Source organism: Lemur catta, chromosome 10 (assembly GCF_020740605.2).
Source record: "Lemur catta isolate mLemCat1 chromosome 10, mLemCat1.pri, whole genome shotgun sequence".
Classification (NCBI taxonomy): domain Eukaryota; kingdom Metazoa; phylum Chordata; class Mammalia; order Primates; family Lemuridae; genus Lemur; species Lemur catta.
This window is the reverse complement of record NC_059137.1, coordinates 33,887,391-33,912,209: the sequence shown is the minus strand read 5'-3', so window position 1 is coordinate 33,912,209 and position 24,819 is coordinate 33,887,391. Positions and strand designations below refer to the sequence as shown.

The 24,819-nt window shown below is 35.6% G+C and overlaps 1 protein-coding gene and 1 long non-coding RNA gene across 7 annotated transcripts in view; one reads left to right on the top strand and one right to left on the bottom strand.

The window, feature by feature from the left end:
* Window positions 1–24,819, top strand: part of NCBP1 (nuclear cap binding protein subunit 1) — a 38,845-nt gene that overhangs the window by 1,377 nt on the left and 12,649 nt on the right. For 3 of the 6 annotated variants that reach the window (XM_045562497.1, XM_045562500.1, XM_045562499.1), the window contains 13 exons: window positions 6,012–6,100; window positions 6,682–6,782; window positions 8,729–8,885; window positions 10,635–10,742; window positions 11,078–11,199; window positions 12,590–12,659; window positions 13,505–13,720; window positions 15,858–15,955; window positions 16,656–16,719; window positions 19,769–19,879; window positions 21,049–21,113; window positions 22,519–22,581; window positions 22,839–22,913. In XM_045562497.1, coding sequence (XP_045418453.1) covers window positions 6,012–6,100; window positions 6,682–6,782; window positions 8,729–8,885; window positions 10,635–10,742; window positions 11,078–11,199; window positions 12,590–12,659; window positions 13,505–13,720; window positions 15,858–15,955; window positions 16,656–16,719; window positions 19,769–19,879; window positions 21,049–21,113; window positions 22,519–22,581; window positions 22,839–22,913 — 1,339 coding nt within the window. Of the gene's footprint in view, window positions 1–6,011; window positions 6,101–6,681; window positions 6,812–8,728; window positions 8,886–10,634; window positions 10,743–11,077; window positions 11,200–12,389; window positions 12,481–12,589; window positions 12,660–13,504; window positions 13,721–15,857; window positions 15,956–16,655; window positions 16,720–19,768; window positions 19,880–21,048; window positions 21,114–22,518; window positions 22,582–22,838; window positions 22,914–24,819 lie in introns of those variants that run through there. The other 3 variants (XM_045562498.1, XM_045562503.1, XM_045562501.1) reach the window with 3 other exon arrangements.
* LOC123645949 lies at window positions 127–23,937 on the bottom strand. Its single transcript, XR_006737743.1, has 4 exons — window positions 20,967–23,937; window positions 3,942–4,191; window positions 2,849–2,998; window positions 127–701 (listed from the first exon to the last, which is right to left on the bottom strand). It is a non-coding gene; the product is annotated as an uncharacterized LOC123645949 (long non-coding RNA).

Genomic DNA, 24,819 nt, shown 5'->3' with positions numbered 1-24,819 from the left:
CATTTATTTTGTGGTCTTGCCCAGGTTATACAACTCTCTTAAACCTTAGTCTGTAATATAGAAGTAATGGTATTTATCCCTTCTGGTTTTTGTGAGCATTAAATGAGAACACGTGTAACCAGTGGCTCATGATGATGTTTTATTTTATCATCTGTTAGTACTTAAAAGCTGATACACATCGTCAGATGCCAACAATGTAAGAAAAAACAAAACGAAAGTTGTAATTGAGTAAGTTTTCTCTACTGACATTTCTCTCTCCTTGAATGTTGGGGCAATTAGGAACGGGGGCAGAATCCCAAGTATTTAGTTCTAGCAGTGAAACACCGGATTTCTGCTAGGGCATGACTTGAGAGGATAGTCTAGTCCAGCCTTTTCATCTGACACCTAAGGAGGAGTTTAGAGACTGAGTATAATTACCATGGAGACACAGTTGTCAGTGCCCAGACACCAAGAAGAGCAAGTCCAGGGCTTGCTTACCTACCTACATGTAACTGCATCGCATGCTTTGATTTTCAACACAGGAGGCTTCTTGTATAACCCCTGTACAGTGTACCGAAAATACAGTTTTTGTATGCTGTGTAATAGACTAATCAAAAACTATGCTTGGAGTCATCACTTGGGGTTTTAGAGAATATGAGTCTTTTTGTTGTTCCCATTTTCTTTGCTCTTCGTATGCTTTCTTTTCTCCCTTCTCGGCATCCCTAAAGGGAGGAGAACACCAGAATTGGAATGCAAATATGTAGAAGAATAACTTTTGCTTGGTTATTGGGAGGCCTGGCATAACGTTCTTGGATTTGGCTTCTTTTTAATACCTGCTAGCAGCTAAGTCACCGTCCATTTGAGTCTTGCTGCAGGAACCTCAGTAAATAAGACAGAGAAGTAAAATAATGGCATTCATTAAGCAAAGTTTATTACGGTGGATAATTTAGTAGGAGAGAGGCAGATCTAATTGCTCTTCAGTAATACACTAAGCCTGGAACTTTGGTAAATTGCCACAATTTGGGTAATGATCGGATCTGAATCAGATAATTTTGATGCTTTGTATTTAACTAAGCATCTACTACTTTTTTAAAAGGAAGAAATATTTGAAGTTTAAATGTCAAAGAAGGCTATTTTAAAGTAGGCTAGGAATTATTACAGTAAAAAATAAATACATGAATCTGAGCATTTCTGGATTATTGTCAGCTCCTGTCAGTCACTGACCTGACTTTCCATATGCTTGACTAGGTATTATTTATTCAATAAATATATAACAGTGCCAACCTCTATCCTAACCACTTGCAATACAGTAGTGGACAGTGTACAGGTGGAGTCTCCGTTCTAGAATGGAGAGAGGGAAAACAATCAAGTAATGAATAGTGTATCATGGTGACAAGTGCTATGAAGAAACATAATGTCGGGTAAAGGGGATAGAGAATAATGTGAAGGAGGAGTCATTATTTTATGTAGTTGGTCAAGGAAGACCTCAGTGAGAATGGCATCTGATCAAAGACCTACAGGAGATAAGGGAGCAAGCCATGTGGCTGTATGGGGAAAAGCGTGGTCCAAACAAAGGGAACTATGAGTGCAAAGGCCTGAAGGCTACAGCATTCCTGTCATGTTCACAGAACAGCAAGGAGGCCAGTGTTACTGGAGCGGAACGGACTATTCAGGGAGATGAGGTAGGAGACTATACCAATGAGGTTCATGTAGTAGTCAACTTACAGACAAGAAAAGGGAAATCATAAATGGAAAGTAATATGTATGGATACTAGTCCAGTGCTAACTGTAATTCATTTCTTGGACTCTTTAAAAATGTCCCTGAAGCTTTTTTGAGATAGAGTCTCAACTCTGTTGCAGGGGTTAGAGTGCAGTGGCCTCATAGCTCACTGCAACCTGGAACTCCTAGGTTCAAGCGACCCTCTTGCCTCAGCCCCCCAAGTAGCTGGGACTGCAGGCACGCACCACCATGCCCAGCTAATTTTTCTATTTTTTGTAGAAATAAGGTCTTACCATGTTGCTCAGGCTGGTCTTGAACTCCTGGCCTCTACTCCCAAGTGCTAGGATTACAACAGGCATGAGCCATCGCACTCAGCTCTCTGAAACTTTTTAGTTACTATAGGATATACATATAGTAGGTGTTCAATATGTTATTTTTTTTTAAAGAAAGGATTTAAATTGTTCAAAATCTTAGCCAAGAAAACCGTAGTAGCTCCGTTTAAACTACTTGGAATTAAGCCTCCTTCTCTTTTAGGCTGTGGCTGATCATATACTTAAGTAGAGAAAAAAATAAACAGAAGTGAAGGCGTTTGTTATTCTGAAAGAGCATAGTTTGTTTCAGAGGCTATGGTTACTGTTACCTCTGTTTCAAATCTGCAGGATCAAATCACATTACTTTTCTCTTTTACGTTGTTGGGGTTTGTTACTTTACTTTTTTCTTTTATAGCTTTGGTTTTTGTTTTCTATGTTGTGGGTCTAAAATTTCTTACAGAACATCTAATTCTAATAAGGATATAAGTTGTACAGTGTATCCATATAAATTTAAGATCTTCTTGCAGGGAAGTTTTATTTTGTATGTTAAGACCCTTTCAGGTGGGTTTTAATAAAGACTTGCTTCTCGCTTCTGTACTAGCCAGCCTGTCAGTGAAGTGGCAATGTATAATTTTAATTTACATAGTGGCAATATAAAAGTTACATAGTTACATAGTTACATTTTAATACAAAATCTGTTCTAGCTTTGGGAACTACCATAAGTATGTTTTCTTCAGCACATGAAAACATTCAGCTAATTCCCCACATTTTATTCTTAATTAAGGTATTTTACCCACTTCCCTGTGCTCTGACCCAGGTTCTTGTCTGAGTTCTATACCTTGTTAGTGTCCTTGAATTCATATTGGGTCTGTAGTTTTCCCCTCCTCTTCATATTCTCTCAAATATCAGGTGAGAGTGGGGCATCTCTTCCTTCTTAATACTTTCTTCCTCCTCCCATTTGCCAAACAAACCTTGTCCTTCAACATAGCTGAAATGAAGTGTGAGAGTTTGCAGTTCAGAGATATGAATGACTATGTATGTGTATTTTCTAATTTTTCCTCAGAAATCATACCTTCTCTCCTGCAGCATTGTTTTTCCCTTTTAAAGCTTACGGGAGGGTCTTGGAGTGTTGCTTTAGAGACTGGGATATGATTCCAAAGTGGAACAAGCCAGCTGGATGGTTAAGTTATGAAGGCTATAGAGGTGGGTTAAAGGGTTGGCAAAGTAGATGGGCCAGAAAGAAAGGAACTGTGTGGTTAAGGTTTTAAAAACGACGAAAAAACAATTGCTTTTACTCAGCTAGTTTTTCAGTGTTTCTTAGAACACTATGAGTATATTCTGCTTTCTAAAATAGGTTTTCTTAACATGAGCACTATTGACATTTTGGACCAGATTATTCTTTGTTGTTGGGAAATGTCCTATGCAATGTGGGATATTTAGCAGCATCCCTGGCGTCAACTCACTAGATGCCAGTCACGACAACAAAAATGTCTCCAGAGATTGCCAGATGGCCACTGGGGGCAAAATCTGTACCCAGTTGCGAACCACTGCTCTAGAATAAGGCTGTTTTAATGTCCTGGCTGACAGCTTACGTAAACATTACATCAAATATGCGTTGTTTCTTCAAGGAATGACTCCTGGAAATAAAAGACCTTTGTGTGAAAATTGGCTCTTCTGGTGGTAGAACCTTAATAGATCCTGTGACTTAGGTTTGTTGTATACTTAAGAATTAAGGTTGCTGATCCCTCTGTGCCACAAATGTCTACAACTTTACACAGGTGGATATCTCCAGGAGTGCCTCTCACCTGTCAAAGTGCGTGCATTCGTGTTATACTTTTTGTGGCATCATCACTTCAAAATTATATTCAATGATGATTTAGTCAGATTATGCTATTTAAGGGGTTGGGAAGTGAAAGAACCAAGTGCTTTACCCTGTAATTTTTTATAATGCCTCCCTTTGGTCCTATCTGGATAGTAACAAATTGATTTTATTCAGCTTAAGTTCATGTGGTATCTGAAGATCATTTCAGTCATTGTAGAGACTTAACAACCCCAGCTTAGAATAGCCAGGTGCTGTGTTTTATGAGAATCACCATGCATTTCAAGCCAAATATTCCAGAGGCAAGTAAGTGATTATGAACTCTTTAAAAATAGTTAAATTTCTTGTTCTTCTGGAGTCGTCTAAAAGAAGAAAAAAGAAAAAAAAAATAGTTCAGTTCTTGTGGCTGTTCAGGTTTGAAGATTGAAGTCATATATAACTTGCTGCTGTGTAACCCTATATCCAGCTGCAGATTTTTGTTGTTAATACAGATTCCCAACGCAATTATAGACTCTTTCTCCCTTGGCCCACATGCTGTCCTAATAATCCAATTGATGGAAGTGGAAAGTTGAATGATAATAGACTAGCCAAAATTGTTTAGCAATAGCATCAGGTTCTATACTTACCACTATTATTTTAAGTTGTAAAGCCTTATGTTGTTTCACAAAAGAATTTAAGGTGGATGTGTCAAAGTTTTAAACAAAATGGTAAGAGATCATCAACAGCAAGGGTCTGAACAATAGACAGTCTGGTGTTTGAGGTTTATTTGTAGCACAGCTTCATTCACCTTGAATACTTTTTTTTTTTTTTTTTTTTTTGAGACAGAGTCTCGCTCTGTTTCCTGGGCTAGGGTGAGTGCCGTGGCGTCAGCCTAGCTCACAGCAACCTCAAACTCCGGGGCTTAAGCTGACCCTACTGCCTCAGCCTCCTGAGTAGCTGGGACTACAGGCATGTGCCACCATACCCGGCTAATTTTTTCTATATATATTTTTAGTTGGCCAGATAATTTCTTTGTATTTTTAGTAGAGACGGGGGTCTCACTCTTGCTCAGGCTGGTCTCGAACTCCTGACCTCGAGCGATCCACCTGCCTCGGCCTCCCAGAGTGCTAGGATTATAGGCGTGAGCCACCGCGCCCGGCCTTTTCACCTTGAATTCTTTAGCAATCAAAAGGACAGATGATTGGTTATGATTTTAGAATGGCAGATCTCTTTCGTATGTTAAAATTCTTTGAATGATACGGTTTTTGAATGAATCAGTATCAGTAATTATTCAGTTCATAAGAGCCAGTTAAAGCAAGGAATCATAAATCATGTGGTACTTTTTTCTTGAACTTTTGGCCTTAAGCGATCTTCCTACCTCAGCCTCCTGGAGTATCTGGGCTTGCAGGCACAAGCTTGCAGGCACAAGCAACCTTACCTGCCTAAAGGTACTTTTTTCTATGAATTATTTGATACAGTGCTCAAGACTTTTATTTGAGTATATTTATGCTGACTATAGGTCCTATTGTTTGGGATACTCTATACTCTGTTACGGTGTGATCTGTAGAACTGAAACTGTTAATTGAAGAGTTAAGAGCTTAGAAACTTATAAAGCAAGTGAGAAATCCAGATGTTTTATGTTCCCTTTTACTAGCTTTTGAAGTTTTCCTTTTCATACCTAATACAACTTTTTTTTCCCTCTAATTAAGTCTTTCTAAAGCATTCAAGTTGGTTTTGCATCCTTATTTCATCATTTACATAATAATTAAGTTACATTAGTAAATTAATGACTAGTACTGGCACTAACAGGTTTAGGAATAAGCAACTGAGAATCAGGAAACAACTCAAGTTAAGAGAATGGGAGTAGCAGTACATGAGTATTTTACTAACTGCTAACATATATAGTATGTTTTTGGCAGCATCCCAGCCTGTCCACAGAAATGAACATGGCTGCTGTAAAAGCTCCGTGGGCAGTATTCACAAAAAATTTAACATAAATAATGCCGCCTGGAGTTATTTTATTAATATATAGTAGGAAATGGAGACTCTTGGATAATTGAGCTTAGTCTGAACAAGTGAAGAGCTTCTACTCTGTGAAAAGGTAGAGCCTGGTAGAAAAGAGATTGTAGCCTAAAAAGGTTAAATAAAATTTGTGATAGCAGATTTATCATGTAATGTTAATTTTTTTATGTTGCTGAAATAGGTGGACAGCCTCACAAAAGGAGAAAGACCTCTGATGCAAATGAAACTGAAGACCATTTGGAATCTTTAATATGCAAAGTAGGAGAAAAGGTATGCAGTGCATTAGGCACAGATTGTGATTGGTTTAGGGCTGTGGTTGACTGGGTTTTGAGTAATTTCTGCAGCTGAAAACTTGATGATTTAAGTTTTAGGCAAAGCTTGTGTTACCATGCGTTTGTATACCAAAGTGAATGCTTGTTGAAACCCCTGAGAGATAGATAATTGACAGTTTTTAGTAATTAGTAATTTTCATAGTAAGATGAGCCGTAAAAGGGACCTAGGGAATAGTCCTCTCAACTTATAAATGAATTAAAGCAGACCTGGATACTGGAGGTAATTTGCCCAGAGCAAGATATTGAATTAGTTAAGAGAGATGGAATAGAACCCATGGTGTCTTCCCATTTCTAATATTCTGCTATTTTAGACTGCTTGCTTTTTGAATTCCATCCATTGTCTTTTCATGGATTTCTAAAGAACAGTAACTGTCTGAATTGATTTGTATTAAACCTGTCATAGCTCCCTTATACATGTCTAAGGCTTCAACTTCTTTATGATTGTCTAGAAAATTTTATTTTATTTAGTTCACTAATTGCTGAGTACTTGATAGATGTTTAATTTGATGCCCTCTACAGAGTGCCTGCTCTTTGGAGAGCAACCTAGAAGGCTTGGCTGGTGTTTTAGAAGCTGATCTTCCTAACTACAAGAGCAAGATCTTAAGGCTTCTTTGTACAGTGTATGTATGCAAAAGATTTATGAATCCAGGTGATAATGTATTATCTACTCTTAAATGCTTTGGGAAATGTTCAAAAGATGTGTTCCATATGTCATTGCCTTTCCTACTACCAGAGAATCTGTACAAATGAAATGAGCTTTGGCCCTTTGGTGAGCTCTTTTTCTTGGGGATAAATAGGACTAAAATTGAGCACTTTCCTTATATTTTTAGTTAGAACCTTAGAATCATTTGAGTTGACTTTTTAAATGAGGAAGTAGACACTTTCTCATTCAGATTTTTTTCTTTAAAGCATGTACGTTAAAATGTATAAAATAGAGTTTAACTTACGTTTTTAAAGTGGTAGTAAGTACCAAATAAATTTGAAAACTGGTAACTCAAGTAATAGCTCTTCTTGGAAGACTGAAGATACTTTTGAAGCTGTTTAATAGGCCTACTCTTGCAGTTAAGTGAGCTAGAACAGGGAACAGCATTTAATTTGTGAGGGAATTAAAGTGGGAGAATGTCTCATGAAATCATGAAACAACCTCTGCTAGTGGTGGAAATCGCAATCTAGACTTTGTTGTTTCTCATATAGACGTGGATCACTCTGAATTGTTTGCCTTGCAAACTTACGGATAAACAGGGGTCTTTGTAGTTTACATGAAATTAAATCTGTGAAGTATTTTTAAATTATGAAGGTGACTTTTAAGTTATTTTAAAATAATTTTTTAATGCTTGCAGCTCATTTTTGAAATTTAACAATGTATACACAAACTGAAACTATCAGTAGATTTAATTTGAACCTCTCATAAAGTGCAGTTAGTTTGCTGTATAATTTTTTAAAGGAATACAAATAATATTTTGGAAGACAGATCCTTAGACTAAGAAACTACCAAGAAAAATAGTTTTGCTATAGTTATCCATAAAATACCTTCTGTTTTGAAACCATTTATTACAAGAGAATGGAGTAGCATTTATACTTAAACTTCGTTAAAAGCCAGGTTTGTTTGTTTAGGGCTGCGCTAGTATTGCTTGACAGTGTTCTCTTCTAATTTTTGGTTTTGAGAGGGCTTCAGGGAACATGGTTACTGTCAACACAAGTATTTTTTTTGAAGACCTAATTTATCCTTAATGTTCTGCTAGGTACCTTAGGAAAACATTAAAAGAAAAGAGAATCCCTTCCCCACTTACCATGAATTTTTATTTGCTTTTCTTTTTGAGCTAATTTCTAAAGGGTGCGTTCATTAGGAAGCAACATTTTCTTTTTCTAAAGGTTTCTTATTATAATCTTCCCTACTTTTCAAGTAACTTTAATGAAATCAACATCCTTGGAGTAAGCAACTGTGATGTAAACAAAGCTTAACTATGTCAGAGTACCATGTTAAAAATCGAATTATTTAACTGATAGGAACTGAGTTGAAACTGGTTTTAATTCTGCATCTTTTCTAAGCAACTAGAATAGTGTTTCTCAAAGTAGAATTCTGATTCCATGACATTTGGTTAGCTAAGTTTAGAAACTCTGAACGTGTCTCCCAGCCGCCCCCCTTAATGATTCTACATTAAAGAAGCTTGTTTCACCTAGCATTTCTGAGATGTTTTACCATGGAAACCATTTTCTATGGAACTGCTATTTAGTTCCACTAAACATACTTGAAGAAAAACTGGTCGAGTATTAGTTATATTTATTTCAGTGTGATAGCTTTACAAATAAACTTTCTTAAAAAGATTTAAAAAAAGAAACTTTCTTAACTCTTGGATTCACTCACTAGAATTAAAATGAAAAATTCCAGGGGCCCCCGTCCACAGCTCTTCTTAATGACAGTGCCTTTTCTGAAGTAGTTTTAAAGACATAGCTGAAAGTAATCCTGTTCCAAAGTTCATGGAATGATAAATATTTTACATAAAATTCAGCAACTTAACATAATGCCATTGTTCTGGGATTTTCTTGTACTGGGTTCTCAAATCAGTGCACGTCTGTTACCTGAGAAGTTGACAATTTATACAACATTAGTTGGACTACTGAATGCCAGGAATTACAACTTTGGTGGAGAATTTGTAGAAGCTATGATTCGTCAACTTAAAGAATCATTGAAAGCAAACAATTATAATGAAGCTGTATATTTGGTAAGTTTTTTGGTTTTTCTTTAGGGTTCTTTTTGTTATATTATGACTTAGCGTTGGGATGGAGGGAAGAGATGAGCTGTAACCAGATAATTTAAAAAGACTTTCCTGAAGCATTCTCATTCACTGTCATAGCTTCATAAACCACCTTTATTTTGATGATGCTGCCAAATCTAAAACTGTATCTCCAACTTCAACTTTTCCACTGAGCGCCAGACCTATTCCAAATGCTACCTGCATAGCCCTAAGATATCTTACCTGGAAGTTCCTAAATTAATACATTATTCATACTTCGTTTCTTTCTGTCCTCTCCCCAGGGCCCACCATATACTGGGTAACCCATTTAGAAACCTGAACATTAATTTTTATCTTTCCTTTGCCCCCTTGTACCATAAGCGTCCCCAGGCCCTATCATGCTACCTCCTAAATTTTTCTCAAATCTGTCCCTTCTGTCTCCAGGGCCTCTAGCATAGTTCATGCCTTCTTTTTCATGTCCTTAGCAGCCTCTTAACTGATCCTTTTGTGTCTAGATTCTCTGCCTTTTACCTTATGATCTACAGTGGTACCAGAGTGGTCTTTCTATAACTGAGCTCTGCTCATGTTGGTTACTGGTTAAAAACCTTAGTTCCTTCTCATTGTCTATGGTAGGTGGTCTTAAAAGCTGATGCATAAGATGATTCCTTGGATGGCAGAAAGTGAATATTAAAACTCTTATCTTAAATGGAAATGAAATTAAGCATTACTAATACTTAATACATAGATTGATAGTGTGATCCAGTGTGTTTCACAAATAAATGTACATGTTTTGGAGATATGTGATCAAATTCCTTTTTAGTGTGTATACAAAAGTGTCTGGACACCCACCGGGCTATGGGATTCAAGTTCAGACTCTAGTCTGACCCTTTATGGTTGCCCATCTGTTTGTTTCTCTGTCCTTGCCTTCCATACACCCTCCAGGTGTATCAAAATTCTTGGCAGATCCCTAACTACATTTTGTTTTCAAACCTCTCTGCCTACAATGCCCTCTTGGCTCATGACTTGTGGATTACTTTGTTCATTCTTTATGACCTAGCCCAAGTGTTGCCTCCTTTATGATACTTTCTCCTACACCCTTTGTCACTGATCCTAGAGAACTTTTTATTTCCCTTTTAGTATAGGAGTCATCTCTTTGTGTTGAGATTGTGCTGATCACACTAGACCATGAGTCTCCTATGGCAGTGACTTCGATAGTGCTTAGCAGTGACACTAAATAACTATCTGTTCCATAATTTCCATTTCTGTAGTTCAGTGAAAATTATTCAAAGCCAAATGGAAAAGGAGATGATAGGTTCAAGGAGCTAGAATATTTTAGCGTCTGGGTTCTTAATATAGTATAACATGGAAACCTATAAACTCACAGATTCCTGTAACAGTCTGTTACAACTCCTCAACTCTGCCGTTGTAGCACAAAAGCAGCCATAGAAAATATGTAACTGAATGAGCATTGCTGTTCCAATAAAAGTTTACTTAAGGACACTGAAATTTGAATTCCATATAATTTGTATGTTCATAAAATATTCTTTTTCTTTTTTTTTTTTTGCAGGCATTTAAAAATCTAAAAACTGTTCTTAGTTCATAGGCTATACAAAAAACAGGAAGTGGGCTAATATAGTAGTTTTGGGGACCCATAGTTTAGACTGTACAAGATTGCTTATTTTGTAATTATTATAAAGAACATTTAGATTTGAAAGCAGAAATTATTTGCCCCTACAGGTCCGTTTTTTATCTGATCTTGTGAATTGTCATGTGATTGCTGCCCCATCAATGGTAGCTATGTTTGAAAATTTTGTAAGTGTAACTCAGGAAGAAGACGTGCCTCAGGTAAGAGAACCCCTTATGCTGAATCTTCTCCATATAGAATCAGGAATTTTTTACTGGTAACCCTTTAGCAATAAATAAAAGATAATAACAGGTAATCATACTATAACTTCTTAATATCTAAAAGTTAACTGGCATACTGATGAGTTCTCATGACATATGAATGTTAATTCAAATGATTCTGTCTAGTAAGACTAGAATTAATATACCTGGAAATGCTCTGAATGAACCAGATGTCTTATTTAAACCCTATAGCTTCCATAGGATTTCATTCAAGAATAAAATATGAAAAATTAACTGGCACATATTTTAAACTTACCTTTTTAAAAATCCTTTAGGTGCGACGGGATTGGTATGTGTATGCATTTCTGTCATCTTTGCCCTGGGTTGGAAAGGAGTTGTACGAAAAGAAAGATGCAGAGATGGACCGCATCTTTGCCAACACTGAAAGCTATCTTAAGTAAGGGCATAGCTCATAGTACTCTTTGTTGTTTAGATAAAGGATATCTTACTGATATAATGTGTTATACATTTTATCTGTTAGCGATACTATGTGAGTTTCTCAAAAATAAGCTGTAGAGTTCCTAGAGGTGTTCTCTAGGTACCCTCATTCTCCTATTGTTGTAAGTTACTGAAACTTCAAAGTAATCAAATATGTGTGCCTACTTTGCCCATGCAAGGGAGTTGGTAACAAAGCTTCTTTTAAAACATCCTAATGTGATACAGTATTCCTCAAGTATTTATGTGATTAAGAATTACCCGTGGTACTTTAAATGCTCAGATCCCAACCCCTAGACCTAGTGAATCACACTATTTGGAGGGAGAGTTGGACATCTATATTATTAATATATTCCACAGGTGGAGAACTGCTGCCCTAGCACATACGATATATTTATTTCATGTAAGTTAATCTTACCAAGCTCTTGAAACAATGGTCCTTAACCTTTTACCTAGCTTATACTTCTTAAGTACTATGGCACATTTCAATTAAAATAGTCCCAAATCTTCCCATTATCCATGTCCCAAGCCAGTGTAAAAGCTTGGTTTATCTTGTTAGATAGTTAATACTAATAATAGACCTTGTTAGTAGACTTATGCTTGATTACCCAGCAGCATGGTAGTGATTATGTGTCAGTTAAGTTTTTGCAGATTGGTTTCTCTGTTAAGTTTCATTTTTTATTAATAGGTACTTCTTTGGATAACTGTTAATATCTACTTAGTTTATAAATAAAGCTAGAAGAAGTCTAACAATCTTATACATGTGTATGTATACATATCCCTCCTCTTTTTATACAAATGATAGTCCAGTGTATCCACTGTTCTTCACTTGCTTTTTTTCTTACTGTGACTTGAATTTATTGCATAAAAATGTATAGCTGTGCCTCATTCTTTTTAACAGTTACATGATATTCCACTGTTTTAATGTACCATGATTTCCTTAACTGGTCCCCTGTTAGTGGACATTCAGGTTATTTCTAGTTTTCTGTTATAAATAATGTTTCACTGATTGTCTTTGTGTAAGTGCACAATTATGTTTATGGGGAATGTGAATTCTTAGAAATGGCATTTCTGGGTTGAAGGTTCTGAACGATTTTAATTTTGATAGATTTAGTCAAATTGCCTTCCAAAAAGATAATACCAATTAACCTCTCTGCCAACAATGTTTGAGACTGAATCTTTACCTACACCTTGACGATGCAGAGTACATTATCAAAACAGTTGATATCTGCCAATCCAATAGGTAAAAATTCTTTCATTGCTCTAATTTGCATTTTATTCATTATGAAAGTGACTGAGAATCCTTTTATGTTTTTAAAAGCCTAAATGTAGACTTTCATTTTTATCTTTAGAAGACGCCAAAAGACTCATGTTCCCATGTTACAGGTATGGACTGCTGATAAACCACATCCACAAGAAGAGGTAAATTGATTTCAGTCTCTTGTGATACACACAGTCAGCTCTTAAGTAGATTCTTATCTCTGTAACATATGCAAGCCATTCCATTTGTACACCTTAGCTACATTTCCACATTTCATGTCAGGGATCCAACTCCTCATAGCCCTAGAGTTACACTGTATTTTCAATAAATGTTCGAATGTAGTTGAAACATTCCCTTGTTCTGTAGGATACCAGCCATCACAGAGTTGACATATTTTTTATTTAAATGTCCAATTTGAAAAATATAAAAGGAAACAGCTCCAAGCAGATAGATTTTATAAAATAAGTAATTAAAATAAGCAATGTAGATAGGAGGAATAAGTTCTAGTGTTCTGTACCACACTGTGAGATGACTATAGTTAACAAAAATATATTGTTTCAGCCAGGCGCGTTGGCTCACGCCTATAATCCCAGCACTTTGGGAGGCTGAAGCAGGAGGATCGCTTGAAGTGAGGAGTTTAAGACGTGCCTGGGCAACATAGCAAGACCTCATCTCTAAAAAAAAAAAAAATATACATATATATGTAGTTTCAAATAGCTAAAAGAAGGATATTGAATGTTCCCAACACACAGAAATGATAAATGAGTGAGGTGATGGATTGAAACATCACTATGTACCCCACAAATATGTACAATTACTATTTGTCAATTAAAAAAAGGCATAATTAAATAAATAAAAACAGAAACAACTTAGCACCCTTCTTTTGTACTATTTTTAATTGCACATTAGCTTACTTTTGTATCCTATGTTTTAGAAGGTAGTGAATTTTTATTTTGTCTAGTCAAAATATTATTATATTAATTCTTAAAAATTAATCTGTCTTTAGTATTTAGATTGCCTGTGGGCCCAGATTCAGAAATTGAAAAAGGATCGCTGGCAGGAACGGCACATCCTAAGACCTTATCTTGCCTTTGACAGCATCCTGTGTGAAGCACTACAGCACAATCTGCCTCCTTTTACACCACCTCCTCACACTGAAGATTCAGTATACCCGATGCCAAGGGTCATCTTCAGAATGTTTGATTACACAGATGATCCCGAGGTATGTGACCAACTAAAAGTTCCTAGATACCACCTGTGTTGCATTGTACTTGTGGTTTAATCTTGCTTGCATTATGCCTGTGATACATTTTAATTTTGAGTTTTTTATCTAAAAAGGCCAATGGCAATGAATTTAACTTTTTAATTCAGTGAATGATATCACCTTATTATGCAATAAATTATATTTGGCCTGTGTAAATAGATTAGAGAGACATGCACAATGTGCAGGTTAAGGGTGTAGGTTTGAGAAACAGATTGGTTTGTGTTTTAATCCTAGCTTAGCCACATACTAACTGTGATTTTGGGTGAGTTATTTACCTCTCTGAGCCTTAGTTTCCTAAAGGAAGAATAATAGTATGTATCTCATAATCTTATTATGAGAATTAAATTACAATACATATGAACTGGATAGAACAGTGTCTGACACATGAATGCCCAATAATTTTAGCTGTTGTTCTTAATAAGGTTATTTTTCAAGAAAAATACCTAGTTTTAGAGATTGTCCATCTCTCTAGACAACACAGCTTAAGTTACTCATATTGTGTTGTTATTTAAAAACAAATATTAAAAAATACTTTTAATTAAACTCTAAAGATTAGTGTAAGCTGACTATTTTTAAATGTGCTTTTTATTATGAAGTCAAGTTACTAGCAGTCTTTACACTTTAAGGAAATGTATAATTTTGATATTAGGCATAAAAAATTATAAATGTGCATTAATTATTTTATATCTTTGCACTTATATGGTTATCTTACATCCAGGCAGCACGCACAGTGATGACTAGATTGTTTCTGAATAGAAATTTCCCTAGCTAAAGTACAATACCTCTTGCTTAGTATATCCCAGTCAGCATGGAACAGGGTTTCTCATCTTCTTAGCACAAGTGACATTTTGGGATGGATAATTTTTCATTGCAGGGGTCTGTCCTATGTATTGTGAGATGCTTAGTAGCATCCTTGGCCTCTACCCTCTAGATTCCAGTAGTGCTCCCCCTGCCTCAGTTGTGATAACCAAAAATGTCTCCAGAGATTGCCAAATGTCCCCTTTGGGGCAAAATTGCTCCCAGTTAAGAACTCCTGGCATAAGAACCAATATTACCACCTAAGGTCAAATTTGAGTTTCTTTCTCCTGTCTTTTCTGTCCTGTGGTAAAGTATTTATGACCAGTGGGAATTTAGTATGGTTTAGCCATATACTAACTGTTATCTATTTCAGAATAAAAAGTTATCAGATAATCAGTTACATATGCAAAATTATCAACTTGCCCACTTTTCTATATTTCACATATAATAAAATGCTTTTTAGTCAAAATTATGTAATGGTCTGTGGAGACATACGTAACTGAAAATCTGGTTTACATTTAAGACCGGTAAAGTCTTTGTGATTAAGTATTCATTTATACAAGGGAAACTAGAATGAGACCTCAAAATTTGTTTCTTCGGTACTGTTTATATTTAAATGGTGTTGCCTCTGTAATATGCCTATCCATCCTTTGCCAGAGGGTATAAATATATAAGATACTTGTTACCCTCAAAATGAAGAGGATTTGGTTTTTTCCTTTGTTCTGACCTTTACAAAAAATGTTTAAAAAAATGTAGAAATTATAAAGAAGATTAAAGTAAAATAATCCCAAAATCATTAAGGGTCTAATATATGCTCTTTGAAAATATTTGCTGTGAATTAGTTAAGAAAAAATTAATATCATACAGGTAATATTTCTTAACCTTTTCTTAATGTTTATGGACATCTTTCAGTGTATACATAATTTTTTAGATCTATATGGTATTTGAATAAATTTTCTCATGGTTTAAAAAATAAGCCATATAAAGCTTGTAATATACAAAATTACTTAGTTTATTTCATATAAGAACTGATATGTAAAGTGGGCAGTGGTAGCATGGCATCAGATGTAGTAGAAGAAACACTACAGCTGACACTCTGATTTTATTGTAGGTAAGTGAACACAACAATGAAATTTGCTGGAATACAGAACTTCTAACATTTTAGAACTTTTATCCCCTAACTTCTACCACCTAATAATAGTGCCTGGAACATAAAAGTCTCTGAAATAATTGTTGAATAAATGAAAGAAATCTGTTTTCTAGGTCTGTATGTATATATATTTGGTTTTCTTTCCAGGGTCCTGTTATGCCAGGAAGTCATTCAGTGGAAAGATTTGTAATAGAAGAGAATCTTCACTGCATCATTAAGTCCCACTGGAAGGAAAGGAAGACTTGGTAAGATTCTTTTTAAGGTCCTTTTAGAGGAGAGAAAAAGCGATTTTGGTGAGTCAATAAGACCAAAATATATGTTCAGAGTATAAGAAAATCTTTCTATCCTCCTGTTTCCTTGTCTTACTAAAACCAATCTCTAAAAGCACTTGCTTTACTTTCTTGAGACTCTTTACCCTCAAATAGTACTTTTCTGGGTGCTTTATAGTAATGTGCATATCATGCTGGGATTTTTGTGTGTATTCAGCATATGCTCTGGAGAACTTAAATGGCAAGCTATTTTGGTTTGGATGTATGAGAATAAATGAATACCAATGGTTTTGCTCCATTATCTAACAATTTGGAAGAGTTTAATAAAATTTTCTTAGACCTTGGAAGGTTTGGGCTTAGATTTTAAGGTGGAAAGGAATATAGTAGTATTTTGGGAGTGTTCCCCGCTATTAAAACTTCTTAAATTAGTAGGTCTGAATATGCTGCCTTAGTATTATTACTTAGACACCTTTTGATGTTTCAAGAAATCTTGGATGCATTAGAGATTTTCCTTGTGGTAGACAAAATAATTTATGCCATCATTAAGTGAAATAACTGAAATCCAAAACATTTCAGAAAAGATTTTTCTTGTATCTAAACATACTGCTTTTGAAACTGCTTGTTTTATTTTTCATATCTTTACATGCTTATTAAACTTAAATTATACTTTTTATAGTGCTGCACAGCTAGTGAGCTATCCAGGGAAGAACAAGATCCCCTTGAACTACCACATAGTTGAGGTATGCATTCCATGTGGAGCTTGTGTCTAAGTTTCAGAATCTTTCTGTTGACTTTAAAGTATCATCTACTCTTGGCTTTTTTTTTTTTTTCTTACTACTTGTCAGGCACTGAAAATTAACAGAGGAGTGAGGAAATTGCTGTCAGTTTTGATGCTCTGTTAGCCATGTTAGTAAAGAGAACAAAGGAATTTTGAGTTGCCTATAAATTATTTATTAAGGTTATTAAGTATGAAATGTCCGATTTCCTTAAGGACTAAGTTTGACAGTTGATATCTCTGACATTTCACTTTGACACTTCCTGATTTTATGTTTATTGTGAAGGTACATCCTCAGTCTTTCAAACGCATGTTTTGGACTGTGATTATCTTTCAACTTTTTTCAGAGCAATTTTTGTGAAACCATGGATAAGTCAAAAATTTGTGTTATCTTCAAATATGAGTTCTGTTGTGGAACCAGTGCAGCACAGACAGCTCAAAATATCAATGAAATGTTTGGGAAAGATGTAGCTAATGAACGCACAGTATGTCGATAGTTTGAGAAGTTCCATTCTGATGATTTTAATTTTGAAAATGAGCCACATGGGTGACCTGATACCAAGGTCTCAGCTGAAAGCTGTAGTGGAAGCAAATCCATCTCAACCTACATGTGAATTAGCAGCAAGGTTTGACATTATTATTCCAACAATATTGGACCATTTGAAACAAATCAGCAAGGTAAAGTAGTTGGACATACGGGTTCTACATGAATTAAAGGAGCGTCAGAAGAGAAATCATCTCGAAGCTTGCTTTTCTTTGCTGTCGTGACATAGGGCAAACCATTTCTACCCCGTATTGTTATGTGTGATGAAAAACGGATTCTTTTTGACAATTGCAAGCATTTGGCACAATGGTTGAATAAAGATGAAGTGCCGAAACACAGTCTAAAACCAAATATTCATCCATAAAAGCTAATGGTGTCTGTTTGGTGGTCCAACATTAGTATTATCCACTACAGCTTCAAGAAAACTGGTCAACTGATTACAGCGGATGTCTGCTGCAAACAACTGGATGAAATGGTGAGGATGCTTGTGATTAAACGCCAAGACTGGTTGACAGAAACAGGTCAATCCTCTTGTAAGACAGCGCTCCATCACGTCTCACAATGCTGCTCAAGCTATAGAGCCTGGACTTGGAAACTGTCATCCACTGTATTCACCAGACCTTGCACCAACTGACTGCCACTTCTTCCAGGCTTTGTACCACTTTTTGCAAGGAAAAATACTCAGTTCTCAACAAGCTGTGGAAAAATGCCTTTTGTGATTTTATTGCCACTCACTCTCCAGGCTCCTTTGCTGCTGGCATAAATAAGCTACTGTTAAGATGGCAAAACTGTGTCAATAGTTTAAGAGCACATACTTTGATTAATTGTACTGCTTGTTGTTTGAGATATGATAAACTAAACTTTTGATTCAAAATTGGACATTTCATATTTAATGACCTAATATATAGTATGCATTCATTCGTGAATAGTTATCGTGGATAATGTAAGTTACCTCTAGTTCTGTCAATACATTGTCCAGGGCACGGTGGCTCACACCTGTAATCCTAGCCCTCTGGGAGGCCGAGGCGGGTGGATCGCTCAAGGTCAGGAGTTCGAGACCAGCCTGAGAGAGACCCCGTCTCTACTAAAAATAGAAATAAATTATCTGGACAACTAAAAATATATATATAGAAAAAATTAGCTGGACATGGTGGCACATGCCTGTAGTCCCAGCTACTCGGGAGGGTGAGGCAGTAGGATCGCTTAAGCCCAGGAGTTTGAGGTTGCTGTGAGCTAGGCTGACGCCACGGCACTCACTCTAGCCCGGGCAGCAAAGTGAGACTGTGTCTCAAAAAAAAAAAAAAATACATTGTCCACTTAACAAACATATAAGTGGCTTAAATACTTTAAAATATTGTATTCAAGCAGATGATGTATCTTTAGCTGTGTTTATCTGGCCTTTTACTGCTAGCATACACCTGACTGGTATACTATTTTCTGTCACACGAGGTTGAGATGGATATTTATTCTTAGAGATCAAAAGAGCCAAGCAGTTTAGAAGTAGGAAGAATAGAAATGCTTTTGACCCCATGTTAACTCGTACAAAAGGATGATGTTAGTAAGTACAGTTGAATACTTTGTAGAGATTTATGTCCCCAAAAAAGTGTTTTCACTTGATCACATGAGTCAAACTGTTAACTGCATTATTCTTTTATGTTATAGTATTCATGAAAGAGAGAGCATAGTTATGATGTATTATTTAAGATTCACATTTTATTCATACTGTACTTCTCTGCTTTTTCAAAATACTTTTTTAGAGTATTGTACATGTCTATCTTTACAAAACTTCAGAGTGTGCTTAATGCTGTGAACCTGGCTCATTGGCATGTCAGTTGCCATGCAAAATGTAACTCATATTTTTAAATCTACACAATGTGTAGAAATTCATCAGATTGAAGTATAGGAGCGTGAGAGTAGGGAAAGAGTAAAGACCAGGGCTTTAGATTTCTAGGTAGGTGGGCCACCAATCATACAGAGAGGGTGGAAAGCAGAAGTTTCTTAACAAGAAGCATGGCAAAGAAGTCTTGGACTGTCTAAAAGAGCTAGGCATCTGTTTCACATAGCAGTGTGTTTCCATTCTCAGAATCTATTAAAATAGCAAGGGTTCTTATTACTTGTAGGGATGAAACTCTAACAGATTTATTGAGCCCCTCAGAAAATTGTACCTCTCTAAATCAACTTTGATACTTCCAAAGTTGGAATTTAATTGCACAGTTCTCTGAGAGGAGTTTGGGTCAAATAAGCATTGATCTTGTATATTTTTATTTGAATGAGTTATAGAGAGAAGAAATTTTTATTATGGTATTCAATTTTAGATCTGTGTTTGAAAAATATAATTTTCAAGATTAAAAAGTAATTCTTTTTTCATCATGAATGCCATGGAGTCGAAGTTTAGAATGTTAAGGTCTTTCTGATGGCAGAAGTGCAAAGGTAGCAGTTGATTGAGTTCTGACTCATGATTCTCTTGTAGGTGATCTTTGCAGAGCTCTTTCAACTTCCAGCACCCCCGCACATTGATGTGATGTATGCAACACTTCTCATTGAACTCTGCAAACTTCAGCCTGGCTCTCTACCCCAAGTTGTATCCTTTTTTTGTTTTGTTTTTAAACATACTCTTTTTGACCTAGCTTTAAAAGATTATTAAATATTTGTGTTTGTGGGCTTAAATTCTGTAAGCTAAAAATATAGCTTTTTAAATGTGTGTGTGTCACATACGTGTACTGGTATGTCTATAAATATATATTTATCTAAAAATAAATAGATATATACTTCTCTATTGTGGTCAAGAAGTTCAAGAAAATACTATAAAAGAAGAAAGATTGGCATTTTCAATTTTTAAGAAAGAAAAAAAAATTTAATTTTCCTGAGCTAACATACAATCTCTCTTCCTTAGATCCCTAGGAGGTTAGATGTTCATTTGACTGGAGGACAAGGACAAATAATCCTTCGTAAGCCTAATGTTCTACCACTAATAAAAAAATAAATGGCTCTCCATTTCAAGATTGAAAATAGTACTAATAACTTAATGACCTAAATTTTCTCAACTTCAATTTTGTTCCACTAAGTTTTAAGTTTTAGGGACACTAGTTCTGATTTGCTTTGTTTCAATGGTGAAGTGTAATATTTGAATAAGAGTGAGGGACTGAAATGCACATTATAAAATTAATACATACCCCCCCACACATTATGAAATAGAATATACTGTCATGCCATAAAATCTCCTCTTGAGTCTAAGGACTGCTAGATTCTTTGACACCTGCACAAGTTTGGGAGGCCTTGCATTAATTTATGTTGTTTTTATGAATTGAAGATGCTATGTTTTACTAATGCCTATGATTTAAATTATAGTGAAAGGATTTTCTTATCAATTTTGGGTTCTTAATTAATTTGCTTTGAGTTTTTTAAAAAATAAATTTTGTGGCCAGGCACAGTGGCTCATGCCTGTAATCCTAGCACTCTGGGAGGCTGAGGCAGAGGCGCAGAATGGATTATAAAGGAGTATGGGGAAATTTTGAAGACAATGAAAACATTCATTATCTTGACTTCATCGGTGTATAACAGGTTAAATTTATTGCACATCATTGAACTTAAATGGTATTAAAAAAACTCAAAAATATATCAATTATGTAAAAAGGTGCTCAACATTATTAGTCATTATAAAGACTTACCAGAAATGTTTTAATTTTTTCTGTTACACAATTTGTTTTGTATGAGAGCGGAGAATAGTTTTCCTTATCCTCAAATTCGCAGCTGGCACAGGCAACTGAAATGTTATACATGCGTTTGGACACAATGAATACGACATGTGTAGACAGGTACCATTATTGCCTTATTTCTATACTGTGTCAGTAGCTTCTACTCCTTCTACTTTATAAAGGAATTTGATCAAGACATTTGCCATTTTAAGAATTTCCATGTTTTCTTTCTTGCCTCCCCAAAATAAACTTTGTGTATTAACAAGACTTGTACTTGTTGTACTGTAATGTTACATTTTTGATGCCCATGCTGCAGTTTTAATTCCATTCATTGTTTATGTATTTGGTACTTTGGTACAGTTTTACTTTTTCCCTCTGTAATTGCATATGTACACTTTTAAAATACGTTTTATGCTAACCCTTATGTAGAAGGGGAATCTAATCTGTATATTATATATAAATATTAACAATATATATTTTTTGTTTTTAATAAATAATGTATATTTTTTTGTTTATAGGTAGTATCTGCATCTAAACTCTAGCTTTTACATAAAAGTCTTTTCAGACCTACAGTTTCAAGACTCTTAGTTTATATAAAAGATCATATTATAGAATTTTCACGTCTGTGATAATTGTATGGTCACTATTTTCTTTTGGGTGAAGTCTGAGTGGTCACCTTTATTCGCTGGTATTCTTTCTTACCTCTGTCAGTTTTCCAAATCAAATAAGGACAGGTATTGAACACTTCTGTAATGTCTATGATCTTTCATGTCCATTGTTCAAATTCCATATTTGAAAATTATCATTAAAGGCTATCCTGTGTCATTGGCCTTTTTACCCTGAATAATTTTAGTGATTGAAGTTATAGATACATGAGGGACATGCTTTAAGGGAGTGTCTTCTCTGATTTTTTTCCCATTCTAGTTAATAAAATAGCAGTCATGTTAGGCATCTCCATTTTGCCATTCATTCAGCAAATATTTATTGGACTCTTGGGAAGTCCACAGCATTATATAGAATAATAAGATGTTCCCTATCTAGTTAGAGATCAGGAATATTTTTAGGGGAAAAGGGGGCTTCAATGATATATTCTGTTTGTAGTGAAAGGGGCATGCTGTGATAAGAGACTATACTACTTTGGCTCTGCCATTTATATAATCTTTTTTTTTCCCGTCAGTTTCATCATCAGTTACTTGTAATACATAACCTCAGAAGTTGTGAGAATTAAGTTATATGAACATAGAAGGTGCCGTCACAAAACAGATGCTGGAATCATAGCTCTTATTCACCTAAAAAAGATAAAAGCGGTATTAGAAGTGAGATAGGGGACTATTAAAAAATGAATTACAAGATTTGCAGAGAAAAGATTTAGTGGCAGGAGAACATACAGCTATAGGTAGAGGAATGTGCTTTTCATTAACTCTATAAAGTAGGGTTTTATCTGTTATGGAGGATTTTATAAATTTCTGTTCTAAATCATAACCATTCTTCCTTTTTCTGTCCCCACCTCCTCTTTTCTATATAGGTTTATTAATTGGTTTTCTCATCATCTAAGTAACTTCCAGTTCCGTTGGAGCTGGGAAGATTGGTAAGTGATGATGTGTTTTATCCTTCCTTTCCCTAGTCAAAAAACTGTTACTGTTTAAAACTGTAACATAAAAGCAACCTTCACTGTCTGAATTATTTCCTTTATTTGATGTTTATTTGCTATGTATAAATGAAACAGTAGGTAGAAGGAAACTATTTGTAGTAAAGTACAAATAGTTATAAGTGCAGTTATAAATTAACAAAACTTTTAAGTTGCAATTGTGTGGAAGAACTTATAAAACCACATTTCCTCATTAGGTCAGATTGTCTTACTCAAGATCCTGAAAGTCCCAAACCAAAGTTTGTAAGAGAAGTTCTAGAAAAATGTATGAGGTAAGTTTTTTGTGTTTTCTCCTTATTTTAGGTCTCCTAATTTCTGTGAGGGGACTTTTTTCTCATCTCTGCATTTATGATGTATGTTTAGAACACCATTTTTGAAATCCAAGTACTTGCCCATCTTAAATCTCACTTTTTAATCAAGACTGAAGCTGAAAAAATTAGGCGACCATACCTTCTAGAATCTATGTGAATTAAGCCAGTAAGTTCTGTTAAAAATATTAGTCTATGAAATGGTTTCAGATTTATAGAAAAGTTGCCAAAATAGTAAGTACAAACAACTCTGTCTCCTGTTCACCTGGATTCCCTCCTTAGTTGTTAACATTTTATCATGTTTGCTCTCATGCTCACTGTTTTTTTCCCTCTCTAGATACCCATTACATTGGTCTTCAGAATAAACTGTAGACATGGCAGCCCCTCCTTTTTCAACATCCATTACACATTTCCCCAAAACAAAGCCACTCTCCTACATGGCCAGCATAGAACCCTCCAAATCAGGAGATCAGCTCTGGTACAATACTACCATGCAATCCACAGATGCTGCTGAATTTTGCTAGCCATCCCAGGAATGTCTCTTTTCCTTTCTGGTCCAGAATCCTATCCAGGAACATGTGTAGCATTGAGTTGTCATTCTCTTCAGATTCCTTCAGTCTTGAACACATATTCTTTCTGTCTGTTGTGTCCTTGTCAGTTTTAAACAGTTTAGACCTTACTTTATTGGATTGCTCTGGTATTTCCTCATGAAGACTCAAGTCTTGCATTGTTGGTGCTGTCAGTGTGTCCTGTCTAAAGGCACATGAATCCTACCTCTTGATGTTACTCTTGATCATGTCAGTGTCTGCCAGGTTTCTCCACCTTATTCCTACCATTTTCCCCCTCGTAACGTATTAGTATTTTATGGGAGATATTCTTAGGTTACACTCTTATCCTATTCTTTATCAAACCTCCACTCTCCACTGAAAATGACTTTTATCAGCCATGACTAAGGTGATTGCCAAATGATGATTTTCTATTTCCATTTTTTTTCTACATTTATTAGCTGGCATTCTACTGTAAGAAAGAGCTGTTTTTTCTCTCTGTTTATGTCTTTATTTATATATCAGTAGGGACTAATGAATTTGTTTCATTTAATGGATTATAATCTGTGACTATCATTGTTTTTCATGATGTCCAAATTGTCCCTGATTTGTCTACAGGAATCCCCGGTAAGGCCTGTGTGTCTCTTTTTAAAAAATATCCTGTACCATTCATTGAGCATTTTCTGATTTTCTAGCACAAGATGTTCTAAGCTCATCTTATGTTTCCTTGCCCCTCCCCCCGGAATCTTCTGTTTATTCAAAGAGCCTTAGCATCTGGTAGTGGAGTGCAGTATTTAGGAACCAAGATCTGGGTACTTGATGTGCCTGTTGCCATTGGGATATCATTGGTTCTAGTCCCTCTTGGTGGACAAACATACATATATCTATAACTTTTTATATCTACCTGTGTATATGAGTGTGCGTATGCGAATCCCTCCAATTCCAACATCTCGTTTCCTGGCTTCTTCTCTGCCATGATTTGTAAATACTTTCTCAGGCAGTAAGAAACTTGGCTCTCGTTATTCTCAGTATTTATTTATTTGGTACAATATAACCATCTTCCAGCCATACAGACTGTCACCTCCACCCCACCCCACCCCACCATTGCCCCACATCCTTGGCTACCAGGCTTGTGGGCCCACTAGTCTACATCTGAGTGCACACCAGTAAGTTTTGAAGTAGGCCTGAGATTTGGGATGCTGGCTTAGACAATAGCCTAAAGGACTTTTTTTCCCTTTCATTTCTTGGTTGTTAGCTGAGTTCAGGGTTTTGGACATTGTGACTTTCCAGGTAAGTTGGTTGTTACCAAAGAATGGAACTGATGA